The 20,591-nt window shown below is 37.9% G+C and overlaps 2 protein-coding genes across 2 annotated transcripts; both read right to left on the bottom strand.

The window, feature by feature from the left end:
- Positions 1–451: 451 nt before the first annotated feature.
- On the bottom strand, positions 452–5,671 carry LOC104429134. Its single transcript, XM_039308751.1, has 9 exons — positions 5,662–5,671; positions 4,203–4,387; positions 3,464–3,645; positions 3,087–3,371; positions 2,942–3,000; positions 2,814–2,850; positions 2,667–2,738; positions 1,532–1,856; positions 452–1,023 (listed from the first exon to the last, which is right to left on the bottom strand). The coding sequence occupies exons 1-9, from the start codon at positions 5,669–5,671 to the stop codon at positions 652–654; spliced, it is 1,527 nt and encodes a 508-aa protein (XP_039164685.1). The 3' UTR covers positions 452–651.
- An 8,370-nt stretch (positions 5,672–14,041) lies between these two features.
- LOC104436163 lies at positions 14,042–16,062 on the bottom strand. Its single transcript, XM_010048899.3, has 4 exons — positions 15,898–16,062; positions 15,545–15,790; positions 15,288–15,428; positions 14,042–14,738 (listed from the first exon to the last, which is right to left on the bottom strand). Exons 1-4 carry the CDS (start codon positions 15,898–15,900, stop codon positions 14,346–14,348), a joined length of 783 nt encoding a protein of 260 aa, XP_010047201.1. The 5' UTR covers positions 15,901–16,062; the 3' UTR covers positions 14,042–14,345.
- Between the last annotated feature and the right edge of the window lie 4,529 nt (positions 16,063–20,591).

Genomic DNA, 20,591 nt, shown 5'->3' with positions numbered 1-20,591 from the left:
AGTGATTTCGGGTGCTGGACCAATACATTTTCTGATGTTGATTGATGGTAAGACATTTCACCTCCTCCTAGTAGTCCGTGGGATTAAAGTGCCGTGAAGGAATTTTGTCTCTCCGACAAAGGTTTAGGCCATACATTAAGCCAAACACATCTGCTTTTTGGTGGCGCTGAGATCACTAAGAGAGAGAGAGAGAATTTATTTGTAGACATAAACCCAAAGAAAAAGCTAAAACAGTACTGGGACAACCAGTTAGCTTCCTCTGTTTTCTTTTCCCATAGAATGTGGTCCTATGGTTTGCACATCGTTCCTTCGTAAGCAAGGAGCAGACGACATGCGTGCCGACATGCGTGCCTTATGTGGTCACCAGCCCCTGAATCTCATGTGGACACGGGTTTAAAAAAATATAAAATGAACGAAGGGGAAACACAACGACATTGGAAAGAAGAAAGCATAGGACAAAGGCACTCATTCCTTCATTTGGGTTCTCAAACATCAGCAACAAGTCAACATACTAAAAGCATAGTCATCGTACTAAACGAACTTTCATGCCTACTGCCATCTAAGTATAATTTCCAACACAAAGGAAAGAAAAGGGTCGACACAGAAATTTACATTAAGGAAACTAACATCTCTACATAATTAGAGAAAATCCTACGGCGCCTTGTCTCGGCCTTCAGGATTTCCGGCCAAGAACTGCTTAGTATACACACGATGGCGCCGTTCTCTTGCGTATATCACCCAGAAGATCAAAGACAGCATTACAGCCACAGATACTAACAACAGGCCGATATAGATCCACTGACTGTATCTACGGAGGTCAGCACAGTGGTTGTTATTTATAGATGTGAAGGTTTGGCGGACAAAAGAGCAATCCTGAAGGCCAACAAGGAACGGACCATAGTGGTACAAGCCGTAGCTCACATTTACCGCGTTTACCATCTGGTTGTAAAACGATGGGGTCAACCGTCCTGGTGTAGTACAGATTCCTGTCGAGGAAACCTGACAAGTGTAATTCTTCCACACCTGCAAGAGAAGGAACTTTACGTTTTGAGTGTCCTTGCTGACATTGTTCCCAACCAGAGATAAACGCCGCTAAGAGTGTTTTATTAGATATGCTCATTAAAAGTTGTTCTTGCAGTTTGTTTAGGAAAACAAGAAATTCTTTTAGCATGTAAACAGAGTACTTAGTTTTTTCAGATAAGAGGGTGCTGCATTTATTTCATGTCATACTAGATAAACAAAAGTGGAAAATATTGAAAAGATGTGTCCGGTGTCCCAGAAACATTCTCAAGAAAATTTTTGAAGAAAATATCTCGAAAGCTATTTTGCAAGCAGGTCTTTGACCGGATTCTTTGCTATCCCTGAGGACATGAAACAGTTTGCAGGAATATCTTCCACATAATTCCTGGTTTTTTAGGCATTAAGTGAAGCTTGGAAAAGAAAGAAGGTATGGAGCATCTACCAATTCCCAGACTCAGTTCTATATCATTTTAGTGGATCTTCATCAATGAAGAAATGTCTACGATTGTACCTGTGTGGCGTTCATAAAATCGACTTCGCCAGAAGCACATTGTCGATTGGTGAGATCAGCATTATATGGGTTGCAAAGGGTGGGCACTGATGGTCCAGACTGGTTGATAAATAAACGTCCAGCTACTGGCGGGACGTTGACATTCGATACATTGGTAATGACCATATTAACCACATTTGCAAGCTGGTAGGTCACATCTTTGGTGCGCAACAATGTCTCCTGGGCAGTAGCATTGTCAACACATGGGATGATATCGTCTAATGCTGTATAAGCTGTTGGGTTCTGCACCCACTCATCCATTGCAACACATGTATCTGCCACAACACTGGTAAACAACAGGAGGTAATTGAGCAGGAACTTCTCATTTCTTTTGGCAACAAAATCACATGACTAACGTAAGACTAGTTTAAATAGAGTAAAAGCACAATCCATATGCTTATTAGAAAATTGTAAAAGCTTCCCCTCCACACCCCGTCCTCTCCCTCCAAATCGGGAAAAAAAAATCCGCATTTGGACATAATGAGCACCATGAATTTTTGGTGATTATAACTACAAAAGAATGGTAGTTTTAGGACAATCCAATCATGTGCAGAACTCTTATGATTTCACAAGGGAAAGCTCTAAATTCCCCAAAAGCACAAGAATGATAGAATTTGAAAGTTTGTCTTGTTGGGACATCTTTGAGAAAATATCCACTAAGTGTTTCACACAGTTCATCAACAAGAAACTGCTTAAATGATCGTTGGATAACAGATTGACCGGAAATAAATACGACTGGCAGATATGCGAACTGAAGGAGAAAAAGGTCCATATAAGACAAAATTGATCGAAACATAACAAACTGGTTAGAAGAAACTTCATTGTTCTGCCTTTGTGATCATGAATATGTGAAACAATTATGACACAATCCTCTCTTCTAGGTAAAGACAAATCAGCTTCTTTCAACAAAAGGGTAGAAAAATCTGAGCTTGAACCTATCATAACAATTATTATTGAGCAAAGCAGTGCAGTATGAAAGGTCAAATATATGATTGGAAAGATTTTGCAGTGTGCAGTGCCAAGTAGCCTAAAAAATTACTTTCAATGGATAGGAAACTTAATGCTCAAGAGAAGAAAAATAAATTACATCACTTACTTATGGAGGAGCAGAAACACACCGCACAGGATAAACGTGCCAGTGACAAGAATCCATCCCAGTATGACCAGGCTACAAGTGTTTATAAAGCAAGTTTCAATCAGCATAACCAAAATTAGGGAAAAACTTAAACCTTATGTTACTTACAAGTACACGAGACACTGCAATCCAAGAACGGAGAACACTGCACGAATATTCATATCAACCGTATTAGAATAACACAAATTATTATCCCCATTGCAAACTGAAAGATCAAGGAAAGTCAGATAACTTACGAAATCCAAGAAATACCAAGAATAGCATGATGGCAGCAAGCACAATAAGAGAGAACCTCCTGGCATAGTGAGGGAAAAGTTGGTGATCAGGTCTGCTGAAGAAGTACAGAGATGAATATAGAATTTATATATGCCTTTAACTTACATGCTATCCAAGCCATCTTGAATATTTTTCGAATTCTTCATTGTCTTAGAAGAAAGAGTAGCTGCAGAGGAGTTGATCTTCCCTTCCACAGCATCAATATTGCTCTGAAGACTAGGAGGCAGAAAATTGGAATCCACTCCAATCTGCTTCGCCGTGGCAAGATAATCTGACACATTCCTGAGGCTTTCAGAGGTGGTATCCGCCTGATTCACCACAAAATTAAGAGTATCTGAAGTACTGAGATGAAACTTCCCCTGACCAGTGTACAAAACGATGCAGCCAACTCTGCAGTCACATAAATGAGAGACAAACTCAGTTCAGAATCCACCAATCAACACTTGAAACATCTGCTTAAATATGAGGAGGCAGGGAATTACATGGCTGAAATTGTGAAGAGTATAAGAAAAATGAGAGATAGGGCATAACAGGTCCGGGAGTATCCGTAAGGTTCTCTTCGGCAGCAGCAGTAGCAGAGACAGATGAAAGACAAGCACAGCCCGAAGATTACAAACCAAGCTACTGCTATGACAAAGAATGGAGCAGCGGCGAATCCCACAGACTGCATTACATTACAAAATTAAGAAATCAGTCCCTAACCAAGTAAGTGATCAACCAAAAAGTACAGAACAAGAAACCCAACAAGATAAACCAAAAGTATTATCAACATCATAGATAACACAACCAATCTACATAGACAAAGTAACTCCAGCGCAGCCCCAATAAAACAAGCGTAGCCCAAAACTCATTTCTAAGCTAAGATTATAATACACTCCAGAATATCTTTCTCATATATTAAGATCTTTTATTGTACAAGCACACCAAAAACTTTCATCTTGAGATGAACAACAAACGCACCATCTAAAAACAATACACCCAGGAGGCTAATAGAAGAACCTGGGGACATTTAGAACCCACGCAAGAAACCATCTCGACCCACGGTGAAAACCAAAATCTTGTGGACAGCAAAAGCAAGAGAAGCCAACAGAAAGGTGAGCGACCCAAACTTCCGATATCAAGAAACGGTTACACCAAACAAATTTGACGAAACAACACCAAAGTCCAGGACTTTCAAGAAAGGAAAGAAAGAAAAAAGAACCCAAAAGAAAAATCACTCACGGCCCAGTAGTGCGTGTTGCTGATGTTCCATCCGCCGGTGTAACGTTTGAAATCGTCCGTAGGGTCTCTCCGGCGAGTCCTCTGAGCTGCCAGCACCAGCGAGGTATTCCCCGTCGTCACATCAGCAAGATGCCGCCTTGCCTCCAGCGGAGCCACCAAAACAGAACCTTTCTCATACCCATCATCTGAGAAACCAGCAGAAACCCAGAAGGCAAACACCGCGTCATTGCACAGAAGAAAGAAAGGAAAAAGAAAGCAGCGGCATTGAAGGCCAAAAATAAGAACTTTATCAAAGGAAACAAACCCAGATGACGAAAGCGAGAGCCGGAGCCAGAGGAGGCCGTGGAGGAGGAGGAGAGGAGGAAGAGGAGAGAGAGAGAGGAAGAGGAGGAGGGAATGAGAGAACAGCGGGACTGATCCGAGGCGCGACATTGGTGCTGTCAGCGTGCGGTCCTGTTTCTTGATGATATAGAGAGAGAAAGGAGAGAGAGAGAGAGAGAGAGAGTGTGTGTGTTGTGGTGTGAGAGTGAAGCCGAGATCTCTGTACAGGCGATTATCTCGCTTTGGTAAGAGGAGAGAGAGAGAGAGAGAAGGAAGGACGGAAGGAAGGAAGGCCTTCGTGTCGGTAAATGCTGATGGATTTCGAGTGCTTTTAAAACGGCCTTCTCTCTCTTTCCTTGGGTAGAAAATTCGATGATGGGCCCTTGCCTCTTTTTTCCTTTTTGCTTACTTATTACTGTGAAGAATCGTTTCGCGTGGGGCGATTTGGAAAGTCCTTTTCTCCCCTGCAAGGAAATTTCTGAACACTCCCCCCAGCATAGATTTTCATTACTATTTGCTGACGAGATATTAGCAATCTATGTAGATTTTTCTCATTAATATCCTGATCATGTCGCATTTTTTTTTATGAAGATCTCCCGCTCTTGTTATCTCGTCAGCGTGTGCGTAGCTAAACATTGAAGGTATGAGTTTTACGAAAAAGATCACCTTTTCGCTCCCCTACGCGTGTATTAAATTGGGGGTAGTTGGGTAATGCTGAAAACGTGGCGGGTTGTCCTGCAAAATTGCATTTTTATTTAATTCCAATGTAGTCTCTCTCCTCTCTCTCTCTCTCTCTCTCTCTCTCTCTCTCTCTCTCGCTTGTTTACTTAAAGCCATCTGGTGATCAAGAACATGCCTGTCCCAAGTTGCACATCGTTTGTTTGCCGACTAGGGCTAAAAGCGTGTATATTCATGATCAAGCTCTCTCTCTCTCTCTCTCTCTCTCTCTCTCTCTCGTTTGTTTACTTAATGCCATCTGGTGAGCAAGAACATGCCTGTCCCAAGTTGCTTTGTGCTTAAGCAAAAGAGTTTGCTGTTCTTTTTCTTTTTTTGGTTCTCTTTGTATGTTTTTGGTTCGAGACATTGCGTGGTCCCGGTTTTTGCCAGTCACTTAAGCATTGACTTCTGTCATACTCACCCACTACCATTAGATCTTCTTTCTTTTTTTTTCTACCTTAATACCAAAAACACTCTGTAAGATATTGGATTACTTGTCGGCTACTTCAAATTCTGGACAATCCCTTATGAACCAAGTTGAAGATAAGATCATATATGAAGAGGTTTGGTGAAGTTACCATTATATAATTAGCATGTCGCTTGAAATTCGACAAACAAGATATTCAAAATTAATTGAGGCGGAATTTAACTCTCATATCATATTAAAAATTCCGGTCGAAAATTATATATTGTGAACATGTCACGATCCATGAGAGACATGGAATCGGAATCTCACGTCAAATGAAACGTGCAAGAGTTTAGCGAAAATTTGATGTTTGTCCTAATTTGCTCTTACATAAAATGTGAATTGATATTTAGCTCCTTGGACATTCCAAAATGCCACCAGAGTGATGTAAGATGGTAAAATTCCAAGTAAATATACTCTTTATGGAGAAATAATACTATTGATATGGTCATTATATGTGGCACGAACGAGATAGTATGTGTAGGATATTAATTTGTAGTTAGGGAATATAATAAAACTGTGTTGACGATGCACATATTATATTTAGAACACAAGTTGCTTTTTGGATGTACCTATGGAATACAGGTCAATCCAGGTATGGACCCGACTCTCTTTTAATTGCCCCCATGTTTTCCTAGTACTGACTGCCCCATTTGCCAATGAATTTGCCGCAAGTCTTCCGTATCTTGTGGCCCAGTTTCAATGCTTCACGTCGGTATCCGATGTCGATTCACATCCACCAGTCGGTCCACCAGCCGTGTGCATCGGTTTTCGAGGTGAATTGAATTGGACCGATCAAATCCGTAACGAGGCGAATTCCCAAGTCCCTCTGATTTATCGGAGTCTATCTTCTCAAAGTTGTGTCCAATCGGCTAAAACCCTATTTACATACTCCATATGGACGCGCACATCGAGCCCCTCAAATCGCCAGCCTCGAGAACAAATTTAAGTTCAAACTCCCCCAAACGACAATCACATTAAGACCGCCGGTATCTCAGAGCCGCTTATGCTACATTATTGAAAGCCATCTTTGACCTAACTTCGTGTTAGGTGCTTGTGTGATGATGAGTTGCGACTTTTGTGCCGGCTTAGCTCCTGGACGCGGCACACTGCACATGGCTTAGGTATAATTTGAGATGGCCAAAACACCTAATTCCAAAAGAGTACATAGGGAAATTTCCTTACCACAGACATGTGGATTCGGACAAATCTAATCTGGGGAAGACATACTCAACATTCCCTTTTGTTATCTCATGGACTTGTAGCTGGCGCCAGGAATGATTCTCACACCAATTTAAATACCGAAATCATCCTCCCATGTTACACCAAAAACACCCTGCACCCCTTACTTTAAAACCCTCTATTCGTATCTCAGGACAAAACTAACCGGCGAAAGATAATTGAACTAGCCAATTCTGATTATTTTTCTCGTGTAAATCTATTGAGCTATTCATAACCTACTTAAGCTCGAATTATAGATTATCAAACTCGGCTTGATCCTTGTTGATTATTATTTTTGTGTTCACTTTCAAACTCTTTTGCGACAGTAGCTTAGCTTGGACTTATCTTGTGTTAAGCTCGGAATAATGACGGGATCGCCGTTGAAAGATTCAAAGAGTTTTGCCACAGGGAGAAACATTACAAGAAATAAAAGATAAAGAATTCAAGTCTTCGAGGAATATCTGGGGTAATAAAGAACACAACATGAAGTCTCTAAACTATGATGGAAGTAGGTGAGGATGTGAGCTGTAAGAGCTCAATCATGAAGAAGAAGAGGGTGCCATTTGCTCAAATGACAATCCCCCGCATTCGTCGGAGGCGATTGATTATAAAATAAAACAACCGAACACGACAATAATTAGTACGAGAAACTAAAAGTAACTTTAAATTTACGTGGTTCTGTCTCACTCCATAGTGAGAATAGTACAAAATTTGATTATAAATACAAGCAATTCACGATATGGAGTGCAAGCAACCCAATGAGGCTTGTCGAATCACTGATATTTTTGTTTTTGGAGCTAGCTAATACTCTATTATCTCCGATTTTGGCGAAACACTTGTGCTTGTATCTCAATGTAGGGATAATTGTCCAAAAGGCATCAACAATCTTGAAATTGACTATAAACACAAGCAATCCACGATATTGAGTGCAAGCAATCTAATGAGGCTAGCCGAATCATCACCACTGACTGATGTTTTTGTTTTGGGGATAGCTAATGCTTTATCATCTCCAGTTTTTGCAAACTTGTGTTTGTATGTTGAAATTTGTTGGATAATTTTTAAAAAGTCATAAATCCATCGTATAAACCTTTTAATTTGGTCAATTTGATCATAAATATATTGACGATTTTCTCATCTAGTCATTCCGAACATATTAGGTCTAAAATTACTGAAGCAGCAGATTAGTCAGTGTCGACTGTCTATGTGGCACGGTGATTAATGTTGACGTAAATGATTTTGGTAATTTTCTTTTTAAAATTTATTGAATTTCTTTCCTTTTCTCTCTCTGTCCTTTCCTTATCCTTTTCGCATGTGGCCTGTCTCGGGGATGGCCACGGATTGGCCACGCCTCACCCGGGTAAGGACTGAGGAATCGTTCGCCCTCGTCGCCTAGCCTCTTGTGGAGTGGAATGTGCATGATCTCGTCCCTGCTGCTGCATTGGAGGAGTTGTCCACTAAAAGATGCCGTGCCGCCTTGTGACTTCGGGCACCCATGAGAGGAGATAATCAAGCACCGCTGAGACTGGTCACAGGCAAAAAGGAAAAAAAATTAAGAAAATATAAAAGAATAGATAACAATTATCCCCATTAATATCGACCGTGCAGTCATGGCACGGAAGATGACTAGTGTCCATGTTTGCAATTTTTGGCAAAAATAAGTTGGAATGATTACATTGAAAAATCATCAAAATTTTTAAGACTAAATTGATTAAATTGAAAAATTCATAACCGAATTAATTGTTGTATAATAAGTTTAGAATCACTTGAGTAATTTTCTTGGAATTTGTAGAAGACATTGCGGAATAGGAAGCCGAATCTCAAATGTGGATGTAGAGAAGCGTCATGTCTTATTATGAATTCACCGAGGATTGATTTACCTCAGAGAAAGAAAAGGAAGACATCCTAGAGGGCCACAAGAAATTGGATCTAAATTTGATAATGACAAAGAAGGTTAACTAATGTTGCTCTATGCGCGTGCGGGGTTTAATGGATATAATTAAAGAATATGTTATGTTGTTGTACCATGCATGTTTAATTCCCTTGAGCTCACTAAGCTTCACTTTAGAATCGAATCATCTAGGAAGTGTTGGACTTTATGCTTCGAATCTCTTTTCCAGAAAAAAAGAACCCTAAAGTACCAAAAAGATTGTGTATTTAAAAATGGCAGTGCGATTGAAAGATGTCAAGCATATATCTTTAGGACAAGTTCAACTTGATTAGCATAAATTCTAAATGCAGTTTATAAATCAATTAAAAAAAAAGACTGCGCCACTATGAGAAAAGGGGAAAACCCTAATTTCCTAACTCCTTAAACTATTGTTTTTCGCTCTATTTATTATTTTAATGTCCAATGAATCACTCACTTTCTAGTTTAAGACGTGATCTAATATGTATGTTTTTTGTCACTTTCGCTGCCCAATCAGCTGCGGCTGCGCATGGTCATCAATCCTGGGATGATGAGCTGAGCTCCACTATTTTAGGGTTTTGTCTAAGAAGGTGGTGAGAGATGACGAAGGCATCATAATCAGATCCAAAAGTAATGCAACTAATGAATCGAGCAGAGGTGACTAGAGGCCTTTAAGTCACCTTTTTCCTTGCTGAGTCATGAAATCAGTGAATGGGTTTCCCATGGTTTCAAAGAAATCATAATCCGACGGACCATATGATCTTTGTCCTATACAAATATGGTACTTGTCAATGCCCCAATGAAAGGAATTAGTAATAAGTAGTAAAGTGACTCGTGTCAATAAAGGGTCAAGTTAGAATTATAATTTATTCAGAGCCGTGAGAAAATTTGTCTTGGGGTCATTCTCCTGCCGACGATTTTGAAGCTAGTTGTTTAGCTGACAAAATTATGGATTTATTGAAGAACTACACATTATTTGAACTTTTTTTTTTTTTGGGGTTATCTAGATATATAAAATCACTTGGAATTTTTTTTTTTGTGAAAGAGACCTTAATTGTATATTGCAACATTGTGGACACATGAACGGGCGACAATTGATTATGAGATTGAAATAAAGCCCTATTGAAATAAATGAAAGTACGATGTTTATTGATGAATAGGTTTAAGTGGAACATATTTAAAAGAGGAAATGACAATACAAGTTTTTGAATTTTTGTCCATTTGATAATTAAGTAATTAAACCTCTTTTTTCTTTTCAATCAAGCACCTCAAATTTTTTGGCTCATTGTTAGGTGTTCATTCAGTAAATGACCATGTCATGTGATTTTGGCGATCTAACTCACTTACTTGGACAAATTTATGCATAATTTGTGACATGAGTCATTTACTTAGTAAAAACCATGTTATAATTAGTTAAGTGGGGAGGAGAGAGATAGTAAAAACCATGTTATAATTAGTTAAGTGGGGAAGAGAGAGAGAGAGAGAGAGAGAGAGAGTCATGATCTTGATGATTTTAGAGCTCACATTCACCCAAATTTGCGAAGTTGAGGCACTTGGTTGCACAAAAGAAAATTTAGGATACTTGATTGCCAAACAAATATTTGTGATGTCATTATCCTTTAATTAAAGCAACGTCTTCTAATAAGGGGGAAATATGCAAAGAATAAATCTTAAACAAAGGATGGGGATGTTGGGGGAGAAAGGATAACCATTTAATGCATAAACCTATTTGGGATTGATATCTTTTCCAAAACTCAACCAAAGTAATACCAAATTAACCTCAGTAGCAACTAGTCACAATATTTCAATAATATCAAGGCTGGAGCGATAAATATAATACTTAAATGTAAAGTAAGGCCAAAACAACGCCCGTAGTGGAAAACCCAATGCAGAACCACGGGACTGCTAAAAAACTCCCTTTGCTTATGAAGAATAGATAGCTAGAAGCTCTTCACATAAGCAAAATAATATGGAAAATTACCAAAAGTTATAAGCCTATTACAATTTTTCAACTCAGTCCTAAACATTTTTCTTTGGCCAATTTAGTTTGAAACGCTTTGCAATTATGCAAATTCAATCCATTAAGCCAAATTGGTTGATCAATGCTGACAAGCAATTTTTTTAATAATATTTTATTTTTGAAATTTCTTTTATTTTTGTTTTTTCCTCCTTCCTCCTTCTTCCTCTTGCTCCAACACCAGCCAAAAGAGAGGGCCGATTGTTGGATTGAGGTAGTGGCCCAATGGTGAGCTCGTCTTGTCGTCACTAGGCTAAGGCGAGGGCGAGGCGAGCTAACCTAAACATTGGCAAGTTGAGCTCTTGTTGGATTTGGCGAGGGCAAGCCTTGCTAGTGGATTGGCAAGGTAAGGCAAGCTCGCCACTAGCTACCCTTCCCATTTGGTTGATCGCCAAAGCAAGAGGAAGAAGGAAGGAGGAGGGAAAAAAAAAGGAAAAGGAAAAGAAAAGAAAATTCAAGAAAAATTCCAAAAAAATTTATTAAAAAAAGTCCACTAGCGTTGCTCGGCATCTACATCAGTGTTGGTCGGTTAAATTTGGCCGGATTAATTAAATTGATATAATTAAAAAATATTTAAGAGTGAATTGGTAAAGAAAAAAGTTTTAAACTGAATTGAAAAATTATAACAGGTTTCAGATTTTCTTGGTAATTACCACAAAGATGGATTAACTTAAAATAAGGAAGAAAGCTTTGAGAGCGATTTAAACGAGAAAAAAAGCGATCAACTCATAGATCTTGGAATGGGGAACGGCATACTGAAGTTCCAGTCAATTCCAATAAAGTTTCACCATCAAATCTGGAATGCCTCTTCTCCTTTTCAAAGCGAGGCTGTCGGCCTCTTTCTCTCTGCTAAAGGGCATTGCACTTTTCTCTCTCTTAAAATCATGAGCATTCAGCCCTGACTTTTTCCTTTTTTCTTTTTATTAAGATGATGAGGTGGGCCTCACAAGAGTCGGACCTAGCCCAACAAGGAATTCGACACGGGCCATGGAGTACATTGAGAAATAAAAGAAATTATTGCACTAGAAATTCTCATGTGGGTCTAGGCCTATGCTGTCCATATCACTCATAAAGGCTTTAAAGCCAGCAGGCTCCTCGGTGGCGTTATGCTATGCCTTTTTTGCTCTGCGGATGGATCGATTCTATTATGTACTAGATATATCGATACTCTTACTTATCATATCATTAAACAATACTGTTATTTAAATATTAAGATGTTGAACGAATATTTTGAGTTAGAAGACACTTAAATGTTTGTGATTATATTGTTAAGACCTCTCAATTACATCACCAATTCATATCCAGTGTTAATGCTAAATTTATGGATCATCTTGCCAACTAAAACTTAGCTTCAAGAATTGATCTGTACTACAAAATTGGGGTTAAGACGTCCATATTTACAACCCGGATCCTTTAGTCAAATGATAGGAAGGGTAGAAAGAGAATTCAAAATTGGATTCTAAAAAGTCCAACCCATTGCCTAAATGAGCCATGTACCTTGCCTAGAGGTTTTCTTTCTTAATGTGTTGTCGAGAGGCGGTTGACAAGGTGGTGACTTTGGGGGATAATTGGCAATATGTATGGACAAACATTCATCATTAAGGACACTTGGATCACCAATAATGTGTATTGTTTTATAGTGGCCTTACAATCTGTAATGGTCAAACGGATCTAAGGACCAATGTACGCATGGCTTTACAGTGGCCTTACAACCTATAATGGTCAAACGGATCTAAGGACCAATACGCATGGCTTTATAGTTGGTGGTGGCACCGTTGCGGCTAGATAATGGTTAAATGGTGTCTAGTCTCAATACCATTAGGATGCATTATCTCCCGACAGCTTGATCTTGTTGGGTTAATCCTATCACTTTGTCACACAGAGATCTCTTATAGGTTACTCTTTTTTTTTGGTTGATATTATAGGAACACTCCATTATCATTTAGTAATTATAAACTAGGCATATTACCCATTCATTTTTCCATGAACGACGGAACGAACCTTTATTTCCATTTTCATTTTCAGCTAGTTTCCACATTTAGAACTTAGTATTCGAATTTTTGGCTCCATTCTTGATTGAGCTTAGCGCAAATGCACAATTAATCTCATTGCAAGGTCGAGCTCTCATCCTTTAATTCCTATTTCCTTTATCTTCTTCCTATCACCTATACCAAAGGAAAATTATTCATCAATTCAACAACATATTCCAAGGAAAAGTTGATTCTTCAGGTACCATGAAAAAGGAAAAAAATAGAGAGTAAATGTGGCACTTCAAAGAATATGTCAAGATTTGATTATATGATTGAAACCCACTCACGCTTTTGTTACCCTAACAACACAACAATTCGAATAGAAAAATAACATATTTTAATGTAATTATAAGAGTATGTATACTCTACACTTTATTTAATTTTTTTTTTTGGGGATAAATAAGCTTAAGAAATGAAGCATTGTTCGAAATCAATAAGTGGTTTGGACTATATGATAATGTAGATCTCCGTAGCTCACAACTTATTCAAGAACCATTGATTATTTCCATGTGCTTTCTGTTTAAATCTAGAGTGAAACTTATTAGCATAAAAAATCTATGCGCATCGCTTTCATTGCTTTTCTTCCATGACTGTTCTAGATTCCCCTTTTTGTCTTCTAAAATATCACGCTATGATTAGCCTTTACACCCCTTTTCAAACAACAACTATTTCTATAAAGTTAAACCTAGAGTTCCCAGCAGAACACACACACTTTTCTTAATGAGAATGGCAGGGGAATTTGACCGGTCAAATCCTATTTAGAACTTTATACTCTCTCTCTCTCTCTCTCTAAATCCTATTTAGAGCTTTATACTCTCTCTCTCTCTCTCTCTCTCTCTCTCTCTCTCTCAATTAATGGACAGTTTAGATGAGTTAAATTTCAGACATTGAATTGGAAAATATAACTGGTGCCTGTAAAACATGTTGAATATCTTAAAAGGGATTATAAGTTCACCAACCTAAATTCATGATAGTAGGTGTGGGCTCGGGTCACGATCCACGTAACATTGTCCCTTAGGAATGAGATATTTATTTATCTCTAACATTGGTTGCAGATGTATTTTATTAGTCCATGAATTTTCTGTGAATTATAAAAGCATTCCACAACATGGAGATCTACAAGGAAGATCATGAGAGGAGTCATTCATCAATTTGAAACTCTTTTTGGGTCCATAATGATCGAGCTTAATCAGCTCATGACTTGTATATATAATAATGACTCCAAGCAATTACAATGTAAAACCCTAGAAAATTGTACTGCTGATAACTTGGAACTGGGAATCACGTGATGCCATTAAGACAAACTCTCCGACCAACCCATTATTTTACTCCAAACGAGACCCGCAGAGAGAGAGAGAGAGAGAGAGAGAGAGAGAGAGAGTCAGTCAAAAGTAAGGAAATCAAAATTTTGATAGAATTTGTTTAAAAAAGGACTTGAAGTTAATATTATTCTTTTTCCTCTCTTCTAACATAGAGGAGATCTATGGGGGATGCCTTTTCTTCTAGTACTACTGATGCTGGAGGCCATAATTATGTCCTCCTGGGACACCTTATTTGCTGATCTCCCACACAAGCTGTAGTGTCCACTCGATCTCTTCTTGCGCACAATCTCTCCACTGCATGCAATGCTGTTGCTCATCATCATCATGTTGTTGTTGATCTCTGACCCAGACGAGCCCGAGGAGTCGCTCATCGGCTCGTCGCTGCAGTCGACAATGGTCGAGTGCTGCGTCTCGTTGGTCATCATGTCATCGTCGGCCATGTCTTGTGGGAACAAGAAGTCGGGGCTCAGTTGTAGGGTCTTGCATGTCCTTAGGTAGGGACTGAGATCCTTCTTGTGTTTCAGCAAATAGTCCACCTTCAAGTACACGGACAAAGAACTTTACAAACCATGCGATGGTGATTATTCTTGTAAACCCTTATTGATACTCTAGTTGAAATGGTGTTCAGAATTCACACTTTCAACTATAATGATAGATATACTATTAAATTTGTATTTCCGAAATCTTCAAAAAGTAAGGCGTGATGTTATCTTAAGTAACAGATTTTACGAAAGAAGGACGCCAAGAGAATTTTAGGATTGAAAATAGTTACGTGTGTATGTGTATATACAGAGTAAGGAAGAAGCTGAGATCATATGATATGTAGCAAATGAAACAAAAATAGTTTAAGTGCAAAATTTGACAGTATGATAACATCAATCAAAAGGCACTTTTTTTTTTTTTTGTGTGTGTTTAAGGGTTTGAATGAGCAAGAATTCTTATTGTTGAGGGGATTACAGTGTAATTAGCCCGAACTTTTTTTCTCCAGGGGTTGCTTTGAATGATCATTTCCTGATCTTCTCATAATTATGCATGAAAAGAAAATCAAACAACATGATTAATTGTTGATAAAGAAATAAAGTTACCTTGCACCCTAGAGAGCAATGAATGAAGGGTTCTTGGAGGCTTCTGTCACAGGAAGTGCAATAATTCCCCGCCCCTTTGAATTGCCTATTCTGTGGTCTTTTCTTGATGAACACCACCTTAGCACTGTTGATTGTGTATGCCTAGATTTCAAGAAATCAAGATAATCAATAAGATAAGATCATATCACATATGGCCTACAAAGTTCTAGGAAGTTCTTTATATCTTTTCAGTATATTTATCGGTGATCGATCATTACTTGGACGTTGGAACAGTCGATGAGCTTCTGGAGATCCTCTAGCCGGACAACATCATGGTACACATATCGTCGAATTTGGAGGAGCCTGTGGAAGCGATGGATTGGAATACAATGAGGGCATATGCTAACGCAGCAATCCAGGCAGCATACGTTCTTCTCATTCTTCTTTGCATTCTCATGGTAAGAGCACCCCGCAAAGAATTTCTGTGTATATAGAGCATCCAACCATGCAGGCTTCTGAACACCCTAAAAGCACCATCCAAAACCCAAAATTCTCATCAGATCATAAGAAACTCCAAGCAGGGAGGGAGGGAGGGAGAGAGAGAGAGAGAGAGAGAGAGAGAGAGACTCACCATGGTATTCGTGATCAACCCAAACAACACGCTAGCCACAAAGTTGAGGATGTAAGCAAGTGGAATTGAAACACCAGTAATCAGAAGATAGGGAAGGAAGAGGGGAGGCACAGAGAGAGAGAGAACGGTGTGTGGAAAGATGAGTATTTATGGAGAATCACAAGATAGGGAAGGGTATATATTTATTGTCCCTTTGAACATTTTGTCAATTGGGAAGAGGGTTTTCTTTTTTTCTTAAAAAATATTTATTTATCTTTTTTTTTTTTTTTTTTGAGAGAGAGAGAGAGCGCATTAAAGTAAGGGAGTAAGATATGAGGAGAACGTGGGCGCTGTTTCCGTGTCTCCCATTCACTTCGAAGTCTCATAAACTAATGTTTATCATCTCCTTGGCTTGAGAGCTATCACTTGCCATATGTAAAAAAATTAATTGAAAAAAAAAAAAAAAACCTAACTTGACCAAATCAGAAAAAAAGAAAATATTGCATTTACATTGGAGGAGGTGCCTTTAGCTCATATGTGTTGCCTTTTGTTTCTTTTTGATTCTCTGATCTCGGGCTTAGCCAAGCAACTTGTTGGTGTGTGTGGACTTTGAAATTTGAGACACATAATTCATTTTTATCTTTTGTGCGTTCAAATTACAATTTGTGTAGTGGAAGCCATCCAGTCCACATGCAATGTAATAATTTATGTAAGGTAAAGCTTGGTTTGGACAGCCCCTTTTGATGATATATTGTTCTTGATATGGTAACGATCGGCCATTGACAAAATCTTCTGTTTCTTGTATGACAGCTTTGATTTGATGTGAGTAATTGTGTTTCACGGTAAAAATGGAATCCGGCTACTACTTTACATGTCATAAAACATGATAGGTTGGTCCATCAAGACTTTTTCTAATGCGCTTTGTGTGACTTCATTGCATCAACACAATAAATATGATCAAATCATTTCTCACAGGAAAATTATGAATACATAGGTTGAATGATTATATTAAGTAACTCCGCTCCTTTCACGTCAATGATATTACTGTTTCATTCGGAATTTTGCAAGATCCACGGCAAAAGTCAAAAAATGCGACCGAAAAAGCATAAATAATCCTTCTTTTGCTGTCAAAGTATCATAGACGACAACCTTTTTCACTAGGGTAAATGGGTAAAATAGTTTAGACAAAGATTTCGTTCCTGTTGTTCCAAAACTTACGCTATTTACTTTCTCAGATTTTGCATACGTAGGTGTTTGTGGAGAGAGGTCAACTCTACATTCCTTACTTCAAAATGAAGTAATTATGAAGCATAAAGCAACACCGGCCTCTGAGCGCTAGTTAGATCACTTTTGCGAAAAGGATGATATCAAAAAGGAAAAGCGCATTTGGAAATATCCGGGCTAGCCAATCAGTCTGTATCAATAAGGGAATTTTTATGGCAAAAATAAGAACAAAATTAAGTGGAAATTTTATCCTCCGGAGGGATTCGATATAATTTTTTATGTGATTGAAATATTGAAAATTGTTGATCCAAAAATAGTTGTCGACTGTAACATGTTAATATTTGATATAATTTGGGTGTAAAATTGTGCGAGAGTGTTCCCACTTATTGGGAGAATGCATGATTTAATATTGTAATAGCGTAAAAGTCTATGTGATTGAAATTTAGAAAATTCTCAATCACAAAATGTTTTTGACCATAACATGTTAGTAAGTAACGATATTGCCCTGAGAATTCCTTTACCAATAATTGACTTAACGAAAATGTCAAATGAAGATATACAATACTTGTTGAGTGTTGACGGGTTTAAAAGCGGATGGACTCATTAAATTCCTACTGAAATAGGATTCACACAAGAAAAATCACTTGCCATTCGATGATTTTTGAAGTGCCAAGGGATTCCTTTTTATGGGCCAAGTAGTTGCGAATAAGTACTGGATTAGTTCTTTTCATGCATTGATCTATCCTTGTGATTGATGAATTATTTGTTCTTCGTTAGGTGCAATAGTTTTTGGAGTAAGAACTAAAAATTTGAGATCTCGGGCTTCTTGAGGCTTGGAATCGTGATTATTTACCTTTCGACTAAACCCTTTTAATATAAATATTTACTCGATCAGGGTAAAAGTATATATGTATAATTTACAAAGGAGGCAGCATCCCACAACTTTCCCTGTCCACCACCAGTGGATTGAACCTATTCAAGCAGCAGTGGATTCTCTGTGTGTTTTTAGGGATCCAAGAATTCAAAACTCTACTCAAGATCCCTTTTGATTTGCAGCTTGGCTAGTTGGTGTGTTCATACGACCGCAAATTCAGTTCATTTGATGGCCCAAATTTAATATTCAACACCGAAAAACCCTCCACGATAATCTTATTTAACACGCTCTCATCATCAAACAAATTTCTTATTTCCCTAGGGGAAAAATCATCTAAGCATAAGAAGAGAAAAAGCATTCTTCAATATGGATCCTACTCCTCTTGATCTTCCTTATGTCACGGGATACAAGGAGACAAGTGCCAAAAAGAGGAAGCTAGTGAACCTTAATCACCGATACTTCGGCTTGAAAAACACAATTTCCTAAACCCAGGTGGTGGGTTTTCTCCTTTTATCTCTCTCTCTCTCCTCTCTCTCTCTCCCCTTTTTGCCCTAATTTTGGAGGTGGGTTTGCCATCAAAGGCATTGCCACAGCAAAAGGAGAGACATGTACGAGGAAATTCACCCGGTTTTGGGGGAATCAAACATGGCAACTTTGGACCGACCAACCACTCCACTCCACTCGCTCGCTCAAAAGGGAGGAGGAGATCTTGTTGTGTTGTGTCGTGAGTTCAAATAATTATGTGTTTTGTCCGTGTGGATTTGGAGCGAACATGCAATCACGAACGCAACTCACTAAGCACTAGGAAGGCAAAATTAATGACTCTAATTAATTAGATTTTCCCATTGCTAATTTTGAGGCCGCCTTGTTCATCGCGCCTCTATGCTCCAACCAAGGGTTAATCTTGGGGTTTGCTATGTGTTATATTAAATACTCTATTATTGGGGGACCAATTCCTAATTAGTCTTCCTTTTGTCTAACATTTGGTTCTTGCTTGAGCTGGGGTTTGCCATTGGAAAGTTAAGCATGCAATCTCTCAATCTTTTTCAATGCAAAACGCCTCCTATGCCAAATGCAATCACATTCTAAACTTTTTAATTAAAATTATCAAATCCGACTCCTAATCCTTTAAATCAGTGTGATCAAGTCTGAAAATTTTTACTCACAAGTATTATTAAGTCCAAAGTTTTATATTGAGAAGTGGAATATTAAGGCAATCACCTAGGTGATTGTTGGTCCTAGGCATCCAAGAAAACTTGATTGCATTTATTAAGAAAGGTTCGTGATAGGATTGAATTGATCAAATTGTTTTGAATTTAATTGCATTCCTTACATAAGTTTTAAAAATATGCTCAGTAAGTAATGACCAATAATTGTAATAATAACTTTTCCCAGTACTACAAAGCCAATGATAATAGTCAAAAGAAGCTAAAAAATAAGAATCATTCTAAATGGATCCTTCTAAAAACACTATAATATACTTATAAAAGATTAATCATTGAAATCACGAGTTGGCCTAGTCGAGAGGATTTTCACTCATTTCTTGACCTCGAGTGTTTAACTCCAATGTTACCACCCATTCTTCTACCTTAAGGACTAGAGGAAAAAGTATGAATGAGTGAATGTTTGATAATAAGTACCTTCAGATAATTTGTTACGTTACGTTCAATGTACATTGATACGTTCGATGTACTTGAATGGGTGTACCTCTCTATCATATGTTGGTACTTTCCCTTTTGACCATAATAAATTCTTTTTTTTTTTTTAAATCTAAACTTTGCGTATTTTTATATCTTTTGGCTTCGTGAAATTACTGCATCTTGACATTTCTCTTTTCTCTAAAATCATGAAGGCACTCCATATATAACCATGATTATAAGAGCAGTTGCTAAAGATAGTAATTAGCAATGTGAAGCCATCTAATCGTGGATTATTATAAGATAATCATTTTAATTTTTATTATAAATATTGTATCCTTTTTTGAGCCTAGGAGTCCTGACGAAGCTAGTTCATAGGCATATTGACCACTGCCTTAGTTAGGTTATACGTGGAATTTTCAGGTCAAGTTGTCCTCTGAACCTTCCTATTGTTGGGCATCTATTCTAATTCAATATTTACATCTACACGTTCTTGAACGAAGAGATCCACTTGTTTACCCGTAATAGGAAATAATTTTTTAAATTCACCCACTATATTTTTCAAGCATTAGTTTAACACCGCCTTTGCAAAATTATGTTAACGTGTTATTATGATGACACGATACATCTAAACCCTAATGGAAATGAGATCTTAATCTAGATTTTTATTTCTCGTTGAGTTAATGTATCGATTATATTTTTCCATAAGGATTTATTTGCGAATAATCTATTGCTAGCTCAATCTTGTATTTTTTTAGGATATGCTTGTGTACGTGAGATTATATAGGACATTGCGGTAGATAAAATTGATACACTTTTATTTACTGGCGTTGTAGTAAAAAATAATTTAACTTCAAGAGTATTGTGCTTCAGTGTCTTGGTTATATTTTTATGAGGATTCATTTGCGAATTATGTGCTTAATGTAATTGTCAATTTTTTCACAAGCATGAGATTTGCGCTTTTTCTAGCTCTTATATTT

The sequence above is a fragment of the Eucalyptus grandis genome, chromosome 3, assembly GCF_016545825.1.
Source record: "Eucalyptus grandis isolate ANBG69807.140 chromosome 3, ASM1654582v1, whole genome shotgun sequence".
Lineage (NCBI taxonomy): Eukaryota > Viridiplantae > Streptophyta > Magnoliopsida > Myrtales > Myrtaceae > Eucalyptus > Eucalyptus grandis.
This window is presented reverse-complemented; position numbering and strand designations above follow the sequence as displayed.

Excerpts from the sequence above, each read along its gene's own strand:
- LOC104436163 (XM_010048899.3), bottom strand. Across the intron at positions 15,429-15,544 it reads TCGACTGTTCCAACGTCCAA|GCATACACAATCAACAGTGC; the intron begins GTAATGATCGAT and ends CTTGAAATCTAG. Across the intron at positions 14,739-15,287 it reads ATTGCTCTCTAGGGTGCAAG|GTGGACTATTTGCTGAAACA; the intron begins GTAACTTTATTT and ends GTGTACTTGAAG.
- LOC104429134 (XM_039308751.1), bottom strand. Across the intron at positions 2,851-2,941 it reads CTTGGTATTTCTTGGATTTC|TGTTCTCCGTTCTTGGATTG; the intron begins GTAAGTTATCTG and ends ATATTCGTGCAG. Across the intron at positions 2,739-2,813 it reads TTGCAGTGTCTCGTGTACTT|CCTGGTCATACTGGGATGGA; the intron begins GTAAGTAACATA and ends AAACACTTGTAG.